This window comes from Camelus dromedarius, chromosome 11 (genome assembly GCF_036321535.1).
Source record: "Camelus dromedarius isolate mCamDro1 chromosome 11, mCamDro1.pat, whole genome shotgun sequence".
In the NCBI taxonomy this organism is placed as follows: Eukaryota; Metazoa; Chordata; class Mammalia; order Artiodactyla; family Camelidae; genus Camelus; species Camelus dromedarius.
In genome coordinates this window covers 12,969,131-12,985,110 of record NC_087446.1, presented here as the reverse complement: position 1 = coordinate 12,985,110, position 15,980 = coordinate 12,969,131, and the positions used below count along the sequence as shown (strand labels likewise).

The 15,980-nt window shown below is 45.5% G+C and overlaps 1 protein-coding gene across 1 annotated transcript in view; it reads right to left on the bottom strand.

The window, feature by feature from the left end:
- Positions 1–15,980, bottom strand: part of MYRFL (myelin regulatory factor like) — a 109,043-nt gene that overhangs the window by 34,880 nt on the left and 58,183 nt on the right. The window contains exons 9-11 of the mRNA XM_064491531.1: positions 14,402–14,512; positions 12,611–12,701; positions 5,913–6,113 (exon numbers count right to left, since the gene is read on the bottom strand). Of these exons, the coding sequence (XP_064347601.1) occupies positions 5,913–6,113; positions 12,611–12,701; positions 14,402–14,512 (403 nt within the window). The remainder of the gene's footprint in view (positions 1–5,912; positions 6,114–12,610; positions 12,702–14,401; positions 14,513–15,980) is intronic.

The following is a 15,980-nucleotide window of genomic DNA, read 5'->3' as shown; positions in this document are numbered from 1 at the left end:
CAGACAAACACCCAACAGATACAGGCTGACCTTGTGTTTATAAGTCAAAAGCACAGTGCTTGGTGGGAGGGTGTAGCTCGGTGGTAGAGCACATGCTTAGGATGGACGGGGTCCTGGGTTCAATCCCCAGTACCTCCACTATAACAAGTAAGTAAATAAATGAACCTGATTACCTACTCCCAAAGACAAATAAAAAATACATTTTTTAAAAAAGTGTAGTGCTTAGTTCAAGTAACGACCTTTGACAAATGGGTATTTCCTGTATCACTGAATTACTTACGGACATCTTGCTGGAGAAAATTTCTTCTAGTGGCAGTTTGCAAGCCCAGATTACCCACCTGCTGGCCCCTCAAAACCCAGGCTTCCTTCCTACAGGTGGCTTTTTCCCCAGACCACCCTGTCAGACCACCCTCTGCTCTTAAAGGTAGTTAAAAGCCCTCCCAGCTGTCCCTGCAAATTCCTTTAAAAAATTTCACTGGGTCCCAGCAAAAGGATAACAGTAAAGACAAGATAGTGAATTTTTCCTAGAACTAAATGTGTTGATGCAAAGGAGTCAAAGGATTCCCCTTTATTTTTTTTTAAATCAATTCAGGGTAATATAGCAGGATCGATTTTTTTTTTTTAATGACCTTATTCAACAAGTAAAAAGTTGGTAGCTCTATGTGGGTCCCTAAATTTTGTTTTTAGAATGTAACTGCAATATGAAACCAGTGGTCTCCTGGCAGTTAATGCCGCCTGGACATTCATCCGTGTGTTAGAGTAACCAGAGATGCTTTTCTGTTGTTGGTTGCCTTGGCCCTTAACTCCTCCCTGGACCCACTCTGCCAGGGGAGCTGGAAGGTCCCTCCAATATTATTAAAGGCTCTCTGTCCTTCACCAGTTTGGCTGGTTGTCAAAGGTTGTGTCTTGGTGCTTAACCGGCTAAATGGACTAGCTTTACTTAGGTGCTGGTCGGGGAGTCTAATTCTGAGCGCACTGCTGTTTTGATAATTGCTGTTATCAAAAGCTTGGTTCAATTAATTCATTCATCGCTTGATCTGACATTTACCAATCACCTTCAACACAGCAGGCACTACACTAAGTATTGGGACTTCAAGATGATTGCCTTTCTAAAGTTCATGGTCTGGACGAGAAAACAGACTCACATACTATTACGATGTGAGAAATGCAGGGTGATGATGGAATTGTGAACAGAGAATCACGGCAGCTCCAAGGAGGAACCTACAAGATTCTCAGGGAAGGACGAAAGAAGGCTTCCTAGGGGTGGTGAAGCCCAACCGAGACCTTGGCTCATTTCAGTTCTCAAACACGCTCAGCCCCTTCACTACGAGACCCTTGCTCCTGGCATTTCCTGGCCTCAGAAGCTCCTCTGTCCCCTCCTCTACCTTCACCTCCCCCAGGTTAAAACATCCCTTCACCGGAGACGCATTCCTTGACCTCCTGGACAAGGAAGGCCTTACGTGCTAGCAACTCCCGTTCTTTTCCTTCACAGCACTAGTCCAAGTTGTCCCCAGACAGCTAGTGAGTCCCTTTTATTATCCTCTAATATCTATTATTGTCTATTCCTAGAGACTGTTCACCCCAGAAGGGTGAGGACATACTTGAGGCCACGATTTTCTGTTCATCTCCCCATCACCAGTTTCTAGTACAACTCCTGGCACGTAGTAGGTGCTTAACTAACATTTACTAAATGCATTAATAACTTTCTGATAGGAGTTAGTCGAAGAAAGATGTACGGCAGGGAGAGGGGTATAAAGAGGAAAACCAGGATAGGGGTGCTGGGCAGACAGAAGAGCGGGTCCCGAGGCAGCAGCTCCCCTGAACGATGTTGGTGGGAGGTTGGCGTGACTTGATGGTAAAGAACAAGGGCAGAGCGGGGAGGGCCCTGGGGCCACAGGAGGCGGGCGCAGTCACAGTCTCACACTGACTTGTCTCTGTGAGCGCCTTCCTTCATTCAGCAAACAGTTAGCTGCTCTGTGCAAGGCACTGGAAATTCAGTATTTTTCATCTGAAGCTTAAATTTTAATGGAAGTTCCATTCCTGTGGATGAGGACTGTGTCCCATTCATCTTAGGACCTGCACGGTGTCCGACAGCTAATAGACACCCAAACTATGAATGAAAGAAAGGAGGTAGTGAAATGGCAGGGGGTCAGTCAGGAGCCAGGCTGGGCTGACCTTGCACCAGCCAGGCCCTGCCCTGTTCCCCACTCCCCGCACCCTTGGGAATCCTGGACTATCTTGGCCTGCTTCTCATCATCCCCTTGGGTCCTGCATGAGGCCCCATCGGAGACCAGTGCAGAGGCCAGGTCAGCTCCTTTGCTGCAGAGGGAGATCAGGGGAGGGTGTGTCCTTGCTGCGACCATCCAACCTACATGGTGGCCAAATGACCCCTGCTGTCTAAGTTGGACCCTTGCCTGCAGATCCCCACCTAAGACATATTCCTAGACATAGCAATTTGGTTCAATAGCGCTGTTACCATTCTATTTCAGACAGATTTTTGGCCAAAGAAAATTCTGAGGGCTGGCTTGGGGACTTAAACACCTTCTACAATAATCTTTTTCTAAGAAAATGCTCTTGTGATTTGTAATGCTGGATCACAGACTTGCTGAAGCTAAATATAAACAGACTGTATTCCATGTTCCCCGTGGCACGTACGTCTGGCCCCAGGAAAGCCCTCGAGGCGAGGGCTGTGCCTCTTGGAATCCTCTACGAAGACGTGTACAAAGGCCACTACTCAGCACCACGCCTGGCTCATCCACGTGTGTTGAGTACGAGGCTGGAATCTGAATTTGGGTGTCTGATCTGATCAGAGGTTTTGGAAAGTTCTGACTGTGAATGCAAGTGGCCTTCTCTGTCCTGCTGCCTCTCACCCAAGGTTTCTATATCACTAACTCAAGGATCGCACCGCAGGGAAGACATTCCAGTCCGTGGACTCCAGGTCATTCAGGGAGGGAGATCTCATTAGCCAAAAGCCACAGCCGGGACGATCAGCCTCCCATCAGGAGCCCCCGGGGTGGCACTGGCTCCCCCAGAGTCAGGCACTTCTGCATCTGGCTCGTGGCCCTGCGGGGAGACTTTGGCTGAACTAGCACACTGAGGGTGCGGCTGGGAGAAATCATCCCGGAGCTGTTCACCTTAACTGATTTTTCCCCCCTGGCTTTTCATTTTCACTCCTTTGCTGCCTGGTGTTCAGCCTTCACCAGAGGATTTGGCTGATGCATTCAGCATTCACCTTCTTCTTTTATTTGGTTTTTCTTTTTTTTGTTTTTGGTTTGGGTTTTGTTTTTTTGCATTGACACTGGTGTTCTTCACGCCCCTTGGGTTTTCAGCACACGCTTTCCGCCTTGATTTTGTCAGTTTCCATTGTAAGGGCTTCATCTCCAGGCCGCCATCACTCAGTGAACGCCATGGCTGGGTAACTGAGGTGGTTCTTCTCTGAAGCTGAACTTGTTTTCCAGTGCCTCGGTGTCGCAGGTTGCTGTCACAGCTGCTTTCTCTTCTCTGTGTCTGGGACGTGCATCCAGAAGAGCCCCCGGGATCTCCACCAGTGCCCCAACCCAGCACACTTGTGTGCTTAATACCCGCCAAGCCGCCCCCACTGCCCCGAGTGAGGAGACTCTGAGCCTATGTTCACCCTCCCATCTCGGGACCAGGGGACATGCTGGCACCTACAGCTCATTCACATCAGCTGATCCAGAAACCAGCCAAGGCTACCGTGCATCCTTAAAGCACGGGAGACTGCCTCAGGTCTCACGCTCACAATCAGATCAACCAAAGTTTCGCTTCCCAGCACATTTGGAAGAACAGCCTTCTGTTCAAAAGTTGGGGAAACTGCGTCAGGATGAGGCGAAGGTGACGTTCACACACCTGTGAGCACCGTCAGAGACATAACCATCACCTCTCCTGTCTGTAATAAATGGCCAGTGGAACAGACAAGGTTTCTAGAAACATGTACTTCATAAATGTGGGTAGACTTATGCAGGACTAACATATTAATACGAAATAATGTAACTGATGAAGTATATATAATTTGCATTTTTTTACAATAGTAGTAAAATCCATTTGTTTAGTCTCCTGCAGCTAAAAAATTATTTCCTATATATGAGCTTAGAAAGAGCCCTAATACGAGTCAAATGAATATGGGTGTTCCCTGTTTGCAGAACAGTAAATAGATAGACCGTGTCTGGACCAAAGTCCCTGGGTGAGTGGGTCCCAGAATCAGGACAAAAACCTCTAGCCTTCAAACCAGAGACTGGCTTCTCTTTACTCCCTCCTGCTGCTGGGAGTCAGAGGGGGACACAGGAATGTCACATGTAGAGACTGGATTGGGTGACACTTCACTTCATGGATGGAGAAGGCTTCCTAGTGGGACTGAAGAAATTCTAGGGGAGTTTGTTATTTTTTTTTTCCTTCTCTTTTTTGTTTTTATTTGATGGCTGGACTGGGGATTGAACCCAGGACCTCATGCATGCTGAGCATACGCTCTACCACTGAGTTATCCCCGCCCGCCAGGGAAGCTTGTTATTTTAAGACGATATATGTCCTTCAAACCAAGGAGCACCATTTGAAGACGTCTGGTGAATGAAGTTCTGGGAAAGCCCAGTGGTAGCGGGAGGGGCTCCTCTATTTACATTGAGATGAGGCTTGGTGGGGAGCGGTATAGCCAACTGCAAGCATGTCTGAGTTGGTGCGATCTGAAACGCAGACAGGTCATCTCTTTCTCAAAGGCAAAGGCACAAAATCTAAGACTGGTATCTAGAAACGTTATGTGAGAACCTTCTAGCCCTGAGAGCTCCCGTCCAGCTAGTAGGTCACAGCTCCTCTGATGTGAACCACGCAGCCTTGCAGTCAGTGTAAAAGTCGACAATTACAACCATTCTTTGCAATCTTCTCCGCCAAAGAGGACATTCCTGGGCTGGTTTAGAAAAGCCAGTGCAGATTTGCACTGGGAAAGGAATGCACTCTGGAGGAATGGCCAATGATTTACAGATTAGGTGTCCTCTTAACTAAGAAAGAATAAGGAAAGGAGGTTTAAAAACACCATTCTGCTACCACCTCAAAAATGTTTACAGGAGAAGCAGAGGTGGGCGCGTGGGGAGGTGTTAGAAGCATCGAGAAGGAAACAAACGGTGGAAACAGGAGTGACCTGGCACCTTAGTCCTAATCCCGTGGGTCTTCACAGCAGCTCTGACTTTCCAAGAAGATTCTGTAGTTATTTTCTCAACAGGTTAAAAATTGTAAAAGATTCAGAGGGGTCAGGCAGAGAGGCACCATTTCCATCTTAGAGATAAAGACATTGAGCTTGGGCGAGGTTGAGCATTTTATCCAGGCAACAAGCTAACAAGCAGCACCCTGATTTCTAAGCCTGATTCTGATTTCCACTAGGCACCCCTGGAACCTGGAGCAGTGGGACCTAGAAGGTGGAGAAAGGTGTGGAGTTGAGGGGACCCTGGCTGACGGGGCTGGCGCCCGGGACTCTGGGAGGAAGGGGCTGGAGAGGTCCAGGAGAAATGCAGGCAGGACCTGGACCTGGCCAGCGCCCGGAAGATGATCAGGGAGATGGAAGTTTAGAGATGGAAAGGAAAAGGACTCCCCAGGAGCTGACAGTTCGTGGATGGAAAGGCAATGGCCCGTGGAAAAGAACTCAGAGACTTCCCGCTTGTGAAGCCAGCGCTTTGCCACCACGGCCCACTGCTCCCGGCAGGGAGATTCGTCCTCTGGGGCAGGAGCTGCTTGACGGTTTCAGCAGAGATGCCTAATGGCTCCAACCCTCAAAACTGCTAAGCGGCTTATTCATCTCACACCAGCAGGTGACACGGAGAGATGCCTGGGCCAGGCGTGTCAGAGCCCAGGAGGGCCCGGACACCTGGCTCAGGTGTCAGAGGAGGTGTCGAGGCCAGCCCCGTGCTCACCTCCTGGACGTTCTCCTTTGCCCGGCTGTCAGACGGATGCATAATTGTCCCCATCACTTTCACATTGCCACAGACAACCAGGGCTTCGTCCGGTGCGTCTGTGTTTATGCCCACATGACTGTGACAAACCACAGATTCTGGAACTTGTCCTCGCTGCCATAAGGCATCAGTGTCATTTTCAAATTGCCCAGGGTTGGAGGCCTGGAAAAAATAGATACATATATTACAATAAAAGTTACAGAAGCAGGAATAGACAATGGCTTTATTCCCCAGAGTAAAGGAAAAGAGAAGGTTGGCTAAGTCACTTGAGAATCACACGTGGGGTGGGACGTTCTGACATATCTGAATAACTGTGTCCCCAGGGGAGCCAGGGAGGATCCCCTCACTGCCCTGCCCGCCACAAGCAGGAGCTCTGGGTGTCACTGTTCGCAGCGCCAGTCCCTATCTGGAATGGTGAATGTGTCAGTTACCCTAGGTGGACAATTAGGAAGAAGAAAACTAAAAGGACTATCTCTTCAGGGATAATAATAATGACTTAAAACCAGAATATTACATCAGAAAATATTACAAGTTTATTAAAGCTGGGATAAACTAAAGAAAATTACCCTGAATTTAGCTAGCCCTCTTATAGTTTCAAAACACTTTCATGTTTATGATTCCTTATACAATTGACAAGGGAATGACAATGTCGCTATATTTCATGCAACTCAGCTAGTCCTTAAGCAGCAGATGATGCTGGAGGAAGAGCTGTAACAGCTGCATTTGCTTTGTGCCAATCCTCACCCCAATTCTGTGAGATTGGACCATTAACCTTCTTTTACTGATACTAAGACTCTGAAAGGATAAACAATTTGCCCAAGGTCATAAGGCTCCTAAGTTCTGGAGCTGCAAATATACTTCCTTTGATTATTAAGTAATGATTCTAACTTTGACTTTTGTGGTGATGCCTAGAAGTAACTCTGGCCAAATGCAATCTCCAAAGACAAGACAAGTAAAACCAAATTTTACTGTTAGATAAATTTTTTTGTCTAAGAGTTTTCCACTGTGACTGCTCCCCTCCTCCTCGCTTCCCTGTAGCCACTGAATCTATTTCCACATATCTTTAAGTGAATTCATGGAAATCCTCAAAATTAATTTGTTTTTCAAATTATGACCTAATCTTCTCTACCTACTCTCTTGGTATTATTTGACGTTTTTTACCATGTGCATGTGTGCCAATTTAAAATAACAATGAAAAGAAATCTCAAAATTTAGTTCTAAGTTTGGCTTCAGTTAAAAGAACTTTTAGGTGTCTTCAACTTCCTATTTCATTCCCACCTGCCTGAGCTCTGAGCTGTTTGGAAGACTCAACCATTGACACTGGATAGACAAAAGCAGGGAAAGAATACAAAGTAACAACTTTGAATATTATTTTGTGTGAATTCACTCCAGCAAAGAGCCTTTCTGCAAGGTTCCTAGAGCCCCCTTGGTTGTGAATGGCAAATTGGCTTTGACTCAAATCCTTTTATAGCGAGCAATCAGCTACATCCAAAGGTATGCCGTATAAAATGTCGATGTATTTTGCTCTCCTCTGAACATAATGAGCCACTTCAAGGAGATAAAATAGGACAGTGATGGATTTTCTTTTTCTTAATGAGCTTTGGGGTAATTATTATCCTGTTGGTAACTTGATAGCACTGGAGAAGCAAATAAAAGTAGATTCAGTTTGGGGGAACAGTTGCCACAATCTCCCCTGGTTTTCATCAAATGAAAACTCAGATCCCTAAACATGTTCAGATCATTTTGGAAAGGGCCGCAGATCTACAATATTTTAAATGTATAGTTTTAAAGAGAAATCCTCATCAGTAGTGGGAAATGTAATTATAAAATCTGTGAACTTATTTCCCTTCTCTGGTATCCAGGATCTTAATGTGCCAAAGCAAACTGAAATGGAATCACAGAAAAATATTCTGGAATCACAAAGTTGTGTTCACATGTGGCCCAACAGTTTCAATGATATCAAACACCAAAATGAATTAAAGTTTCTAAAATATTTTTATTATTTATCTCACAGCCTCATATATTGAGGGTAGACGCGAACATTTTAGTCTATGTTGTGACACAAACTGGCTGTGTGACTTTCGGGAAGTCACTTAACCTTTCTGTACCAGTTTTCTCCTCTGAAGAATAAAGAAGACATTGGTCTTCTTTACCTATCTCACGGGGTTGTGGGAGTTGATTTAAATCATGTATGCATGAACACTGTGTAAAAATGAGGATGGATGGTCCCAAATTCATCCCAACAAATTCTGCTGTGCATAGTAACCACTGTTCAACCTGTAATCAATTAATCTGCTCTCCTCAGCAACACGTCTACAGGGCTGCACAATTCCAAGGGAGCACCCTTCACAAAGAACACAATGTAAATGGCACCCCCTGCAGGTGCCTGGAAGAGGAAACATCGTTAGTAGTCATTTGAGGCCATTTAAGTTTGGGATGGAAAGCTGTGATTTCTTCGCTTTACCATTGTTTGGGCTTCTAACGCAGCAGCCAAAGAGCGTAATAGGAAAGCTTGAGCTGAGGAAGGCAGTCACAAAAAGATACCCATTTTTGTGTCTTTTGAAAGGGCTATGGAAAATGGGCCTAAAAATGCTCTTTACTGGTGCTACTCAAAGTGTGATCCTCAGGCCAGCAGTAAACAGCATCTCCAGGAGGTTTGTTAGAAATTCAGAGTCTCGGGCATCTCCAACCTACTCACCCAAAAACTGCGGAGGTGGGACCCAGGAATCCGTGTCTTTACAAGCTCTCCAGGGGATTCTTATTCTCGATAAAGTTTAAGAACTATTTCTCCTTGCCATGCACTACTTCCACACTACTGTGAAAGGGGTCATGAGTTACCCCTGACATAGCTAATAGATGGTTCTGTTGAATTCCAGCTGCAGAGGGAAACAGACATTGCTCCGCACACTGATTCCTCCTTTTGAGTAAATAAAAATTCAGCTGAACTCCAGAAGAAGGATGTGTGTGTGTGTGTGTGTGTGTGTGAGTGTGTGTGTGTGTGTGTATGTGTAGCTCGAGTGTCTGTTGAGGGCGCGAAGGGAGGTTTGTGGTCAGAAATGGGCAAGAGCCAGTGAAAACAGAGGTGGTACCTGGAATGACTCTGCTCTCCCCCCATCCCTCGTCATCCTTGCAAATGCACTGACTCTCCTGACCCTGGGTGTGCGATTGAAGAGCAGTAAAGGAAGACTTTGGGGGGACATGCCCGTTTCTGTTCTTCTGGAAAAGGAACTGGAATAATTTATTAGTTTTCGAAACTAGGAAACCCCGGCGTGTCTTTGAAAGGCAGACAAAGGTAATCATCCCTCCTGCTTGCAACACAGCGCTTCAAACCAGGTTTAATTATGTGTTTTAGAAGAAAAGTAGAGCTGAAAGAAAGCCTCATCATTAACAAGGAGAATCTGAAGGAAGTCTGCAGGGGAGTACTCCCCAAAACAAAGTCCTGGGAAATAAATCCGTTCTTTGGCGTCAACCTTAATTTCCATTAAATTGGCCAATTTACAGCATGGGACCATGCTGTATTTCCAAAGCCGTTTTGATTGACAGCCCAGATGAACAATTGCTGGGTCCTGCCGACCATTCTCTCTCCAAGGAGAATTCTGAACGCGTGGTCTCCTGAACCCCTCCTGCGGCCTGAAACTCGTCCAGTCCAACCTTCATACGATCACCCTTATGCTAATTTCCGCTATGGGGAGAAAGGACTCCAGGGTCTCAAAATGAATGGATCTGCTAAATGCAATTTGCAGGTCTCTATGTGATGTGGTCAGGTCTTATAATGTCTTCAGTTGCCAAATTTTTCTTCCTTCACCCTGGAGCTCATACCAACAAACTCAGGGCTTAGACTAAGATGGCCCATTTGGCTTTTTCATAGAACGTAGGCTGGTCTGCCCTCTGCTCAACCCATGATGCAAAGTCCAGATTAGCGCCCTCTAGAACCTCATGGGCAGGAAATGCATTCTGGGGACGATTCTAAAACTCACTGATTCAGACAATAATGCCATTTCTTCCCCACACACCCACCTTTCTAAAATTAATTTATTTAAACACTTGTATTGTGGCATGATTCCTGCACAATAAACTACACCTATTTCAGATGTACAATTTGACGAATTTTTAATAGTGCCATTTCTTGAATTCAGTTTTTCTCTTGGTTAGTTTCAACATTACATGACTAAACAAATTCAAAAGTCTGCATTCCACAAAAAAAAAAGATACTAACTAATATATATAAAATAGATAAACAACAAGTTCATACAATATCTTGTAGTAACTTATGGTAAAAGAGAACACGAATTTGAGTATCTGTATGTTCATGTATGACTGAAGCACTGTGCTGTACACCAGAAACTGACACAACATTGTAAACTGACTAGACGTCAATTTAAAAAATATATATATATACACACATACAAAAAAGGTCTGCGTTCACTCTCATGCTGCGTTTTGAGGTTAGAATGAAATAATACCAATAAGAACTTCCAGTCTGAGGCGGAGATGTTTTTACCATTATTTTTCCTCTCCTTGTTAGGGTGACCCTGTGTGACCCAGCACATTGTAGTACAGGGCATCCTCTTTAACCAAAAATTATGACTAGAAGAAAGCCACTGAGTCTGGAATATCATCTTTTTTTTCAAATAAAAACTTAGTGGATACTATGACACCCAATCCATACAATTTATAATTTATTATAAATTAAGTATAATTTATTTATTTTTTTAAGTGTTCATACTGAATATGAGTTGCAGAAACTTTCAGCTTGTCGAAGTCATCATTATGAGCTGAATTAGCATCGTGCTTTGGAGATGAGAGGGCAGGCGCCCATTAACGGAGCGCTCCCGTAATAGAATGTTGGGCGGTGTGGTCCCTCTCATGTTGCTGCTGTGCGGACTCGCTCGGCAGCCCAAGTATAGCTTTGCAGGGACCGTCAGCAGGCAATGGAGAAACCTCAACACCAGATAAACTATTCAGAGTATGCAGGTGATGGGCAGACTGCCTGACTCGAGCATGAATTCCACAGCTCAGAGCCTCACCTTCATGATACCCAATCTGTGCTAACTCTGAAAAGAAAGACGTTGTCTGTCTGTATTTCTTCCCGTGAGGATTCAGAAACAGTAAGCAACCTGGGTTTCCAGACTGGATTTTAAATCGAATTGATACATACAAAATAGATAAACAACAAGGACCTCCTCTATGGCATAGGGAACTATATTCAATATCTTGTAATAACCTATAATGCAAAAGAAGCTGAAAAGAATGTATGTGTGTATATGTGTGTGTGTGTATAACTGAATCACTTAGCTGTACACCTGAAACTAACACAACATTGTGAATCAACGATACTTCAATTAAAAAAAATTTTTTTAAATAAAATAAATTAAAACTAAATCAGATTTATACTAGTGCAGCATAGTAATCCCAGATTACATCAGGTGAGGTGTCAAAAATCACCCACCTTTGCCCAAGAGGAGTCTGTTTCGCCACAGCTCAGGTGGGGACCTACGAAAGCCCAGCCTGGGGCGTGCACGCTGGCAGGCACAGCACCGGCCCTCACCCTGGGACGCCTGAACACGTTAGTGTGTTACCTCATTTCCATCATTACTTTATTTCCATTAAAACTTTGAGACACAGTTTCAGGAGTTCCAATCATAGATGGCTTATTATTTTTCACTGACGAAAAGAATTACACAGAAGGCCCTTTGTTTCAGAACAGCTCAGAGCCAGCGAGGGAAGACTCACCTCCCCACATGGGCAGCTCTTGTCTGTCCCCAGGCCCAAGTATAACAGCCACAGCAGCGGACATGCCCGTCGTAAACCGTGTCCCCTATTGGGGTTTGCGTGTCCCGCTGAGCCACTTCAAAGACCCATAACAACACAGAGCCCACCCACCCACAGGGCTGCCAGGCCGGTGGCTACCTGTTACCTCATGTCCCTGGCATTCGCTGTGGTGGCCAGCCTGGCCTCACACAGCTGCAGCTGCTGGCAGCTTTCTGTTTTTGTGGCTGCCAGGCCTCCTGCCCACAGCTGTGGCCAATCATTCATTCAGCAAGCCGTGCTGAGCCATTACTATGTGCTAGGCAGCGGCCCAGATGTCCCTCGGGTCACCAGTCACTTTGGGGCATGGAATGAATGCCTCCCTACTACTTTCTCTCCCCTGCGGACTTCGGGGTCAGAGGAACCTGGGTTAAAACCAAGCTTTGTGCTCACAGATGACTTTCTCTCCCTCTTAAATCTCAATTCCTCTGGTGTAAATAATGCAATGTAATTGTGAAACAAAGTAACCGGATGTCGTATAGAAATTATTTAGCCCAGTGCCTAGAACATATCGTAAAAACCAGCACTGCTGACATTTGGGGACGGTAATTCTTTGCTGTGAGGGGCTGTCCTGTGCATTGTCAGGCGCTGGCATCCCTGGCCTTTACCCACTCGATGCCAACAGCACCCCCCGTTGTGACAACCAAGACATTTGCCAAATACCCCTTGGGAAACAAAAGTTCTAGTGGTTGAGAACCACTGTGTAAAACGTCCCTATTATTATTATCATTATTTTATCATCGGGGGCCACTGAGAAAATGCATTCTTCATGCATTCCGTTGAATATGCAATGTCTACTTATAGGGGGAGAAAGCATGTGGGATCCAGAAAAGTCAGAGAACTGAGCTTACCCTGACAATGATCCGTTCAGAGATGTGGGCAGACAACAGGTAGAACTGGTCTTGGTTAGCAGCATACAGTCCAACCACCAACATGAAGTACCTAATACAGAAACAGCAGGGCAGTGCCAACATGTCAGGAAACAGAGACATAATCTGTGCATTCAGACACCACTCAACAGTTAATCAATAGTGAATTTATCCAGGTGGGTTTGGGCTTTACAGATTGCATACTTAAAGATTTTCCCTTCTGCTCTAAGTTGCCGCCCCTGTGAAACCAGAGAGGAGTTGATTCACGCTCTCTCGTTCTGGGTCTGCCCTTTGCCCAGCTGGAGGGACCTGTGAGCTGGGTTGCAGGCCCAAAGCAGCCTCCACTGGGCAGACACCCTGCTGGGGGCCCCGGGCTCGGCCCACCTGGGCTGGCTGGGTGCAGGCCTCGCCCTGCTGCATTCCTGGGCCCTCAGCACAGCACTGCTCACTCACTTGCACAACAAAAAGCCACCTTAGAGGTCCCTTTGTCCAGAACCACCCAAGCCACACATCCTAGACCAGCAGGGCTGACCCAGGCACACAGGCTCCTTCCCCCACTGATCTTCACTTGGCCATGGAACCCGGACCTCTCACATTCTCCAGTGATGACTTCAGTCAAAGGCCAGAACCCTCCCTTGCAACTGTAATCAAGGCAGCCTTCATCACTGTCATTTAAATGGCTTCTTCACGTGTACCACTGATGAGACATTTTTAAGATTAAACCATTTCTGGGAAGTCAAAATAAAAATTATCTCTATCAGAAAAGCTTTTGCTTTACGAACCGCATGAAAAAAAATTCAGCAACTTTTCCTGTAACACTCTAAATTCTCCAATCCCGGGAGAGCAACAGTTCTACCTTGTATCAAAGAAATCAGTAATAGTAACAACTGATGTGATGATGATTTTTATTATTAGCTATCACCTACTGAATGCCCGAAGTGTGTCATGCACTGGGCTAAGCAGTTTATCTACATTAGTTCGCTTAGAATCCCAAAACAACCTTACTGGAGCAGGATATGGGTATTGCCCCCATTTTACAGAACAGAAAAATGAGTCTCAGAGAGGTTGAGTTCTGTGCTCAAGGTCACCCAGCTGCTAAATGACAGTATCAAATATTCAAACTCAGTTCTGTCAGACTCCAAAACTTACGTTCTAAAATCAGTGGTTCTTAAACTTGGGCATGCATCCAGTCACCTGGGGGTTTGTAAAAAGAGAGATTGGTGGCCCCCACTTCACATTTTTGATTCAGTAGGTTTTCAGGGAGGCCCAACAACTTGCATTTATAATAAGTGTCTAGGTGATGTTGCCTCTGCTGGTCCTGGGTCCGCAGTATGAGAACCACAGGTGTAAATCATTAATGCAAATTTATTTGATATTTTTTATCAAAAAAGGCTACAGCAGAGCTCCAGGACTCAGGCCATGAAACTAGTGACCAGCACAGAGAATTTGAGAAATACAGTCAATCCTCAACCCTTGGGAGCAATAAGACATGAACACATGGTCCCTCAAAGAGAATCACAGAGGAAGACAAGTGGATGTGGGGCTGGGCGGGAGAGCAGGCATCGTGGGGAGTGAGGAAGGAAGAAGAAAGATGCCTAAGGGTAAACGAGATGTGTCCTTAAACAGGAAGAGTCAGAGAAGGGAGGAGAGCGGCTGAGGGAGGCCCAAATCTCCCAGCAGGCCGAGCCCAGGGGCTCAGAGGGGCCCCTGGAGGGGACCGGGCTGTCCGGTGGAGCAGCCGACCAGCCCGGGGCTCACCCACGATGCCAGTACCTCTGGTCGGGGTTTGGCTTTCCCTTCTTCCTCATGTTATTTGCTGTGGTTTCGCTGAAGTGTAACCGGCCCAGCGTTACTTTGGTGACCTGGTCAGCAAGCAGGTCGACTCTAAAACAAACAGCAAGAAATACCGAGACTAAGAGAACAGAGAGTCTCTGATCATATATAACTCATTCTTAGATTCTCGGGTCTGTTCAGTACCCTCATTCTCATCACACCGTGAAGGACACTGATTTTTAATAAACCGTCCACAGCCTGGTCAGGAACGGCTGCCACGGGATAATTCTTGCATCATTCAGCTCAAGCCCAGAGCTTCTGACTCACAACGGCTCGATGCTCCTGTCCCATGTACGGGTTTTTTGACCTCCACGACAGGAGAAAAGACACATTGCATTTGTGCCTCTGGCACTGTTGCTATAGCCCTTGCCGCCCGACTGAAGCAGTTTCTCTAGGTTCCTCGTGAGCTCCTTGGCACCCCCTTCCCGAGGCTGCCCTCTCCTGGCCTGGTCGTGGGAGGCTGCTTGCCTGCTCCTGAGGAAGACTGCGCACAGCCTGCCCAGCCGGGGAGAAGCGATGCCCCAGGCAAGTTCAGTGCCGTGTGCACATGTGCGCTTCAGGCTGAGCTCCCGCCTGGTCTGTCCCGGGTGTAGGACCATCTCCTTCCCCTCAAAATGGGACTGACTCAGGGTCGGTTCAACCCAGCCAAATCAGCCGAAAAGCAAATCCCACATCCCATTCATTCTATAGGGCAAACTCTTGCTTTGGACCACCCTGTTGCGTTGGGTAAATCCCTGTTCTGTATGCTTTCTGTTTTAGAACCCACTAGGCAATCTATCAATATTGCTTTAAAAAACAAGAAAAATGAACTGTAAGCACAGCATGGATCCAGAACCTTGGAATCTAATTGACATCATGCTGATTTAATGAAAAATTAAAAGAAAGATCTAACCATAATCTATCTTAAGAAAACAAAGTTGTTAGCGAGGTTGTCAGTAATGAATGATTATAAAAATAATGGTGACTTTAAAATGGAGCTTTCATTTTATTTTATTTTATTTTTGGAGGGGGTGGCACTTAGGTTTATTTATTTAATTCTTTTTATAATGAAGGTACTGGGGATTGAACCCAGCACCTCGTGCATGCTAAGCATGCACTCTACCAGTTGAGCTGTGCCCTCCCCCTAAAATGGAGCTTTTAAAAAGGAATTTTTTGCAGTTATTTCAATGTATTTTACCTTTACTTTTGTTGATAAGCATGTGTTCATAATATTAACATATTACTACTGATTTAGTACAGTACAATTTCTACAGTGGAATTCATTTTATTTTATTTTTAAATTTCAATTTTTTTGATTGAAGTTAGTTGGTTTACATGTTTCAGGTGTTCAGCAAAGTAATTCAATTGTACATAAATATATGTATTCTTTTTCAGATTCTTTTCCAGTGTAGGTTATTACTAGATATTGAATATAGTTCCCTGTGCTAGACAGGAGGTCCTTGTTGTTTATCTATCTTACATACAGTAGTGTGTATCTGTTAATCCTAAATTCCAAATTTATCCTTCCCTGCCCCCAGAA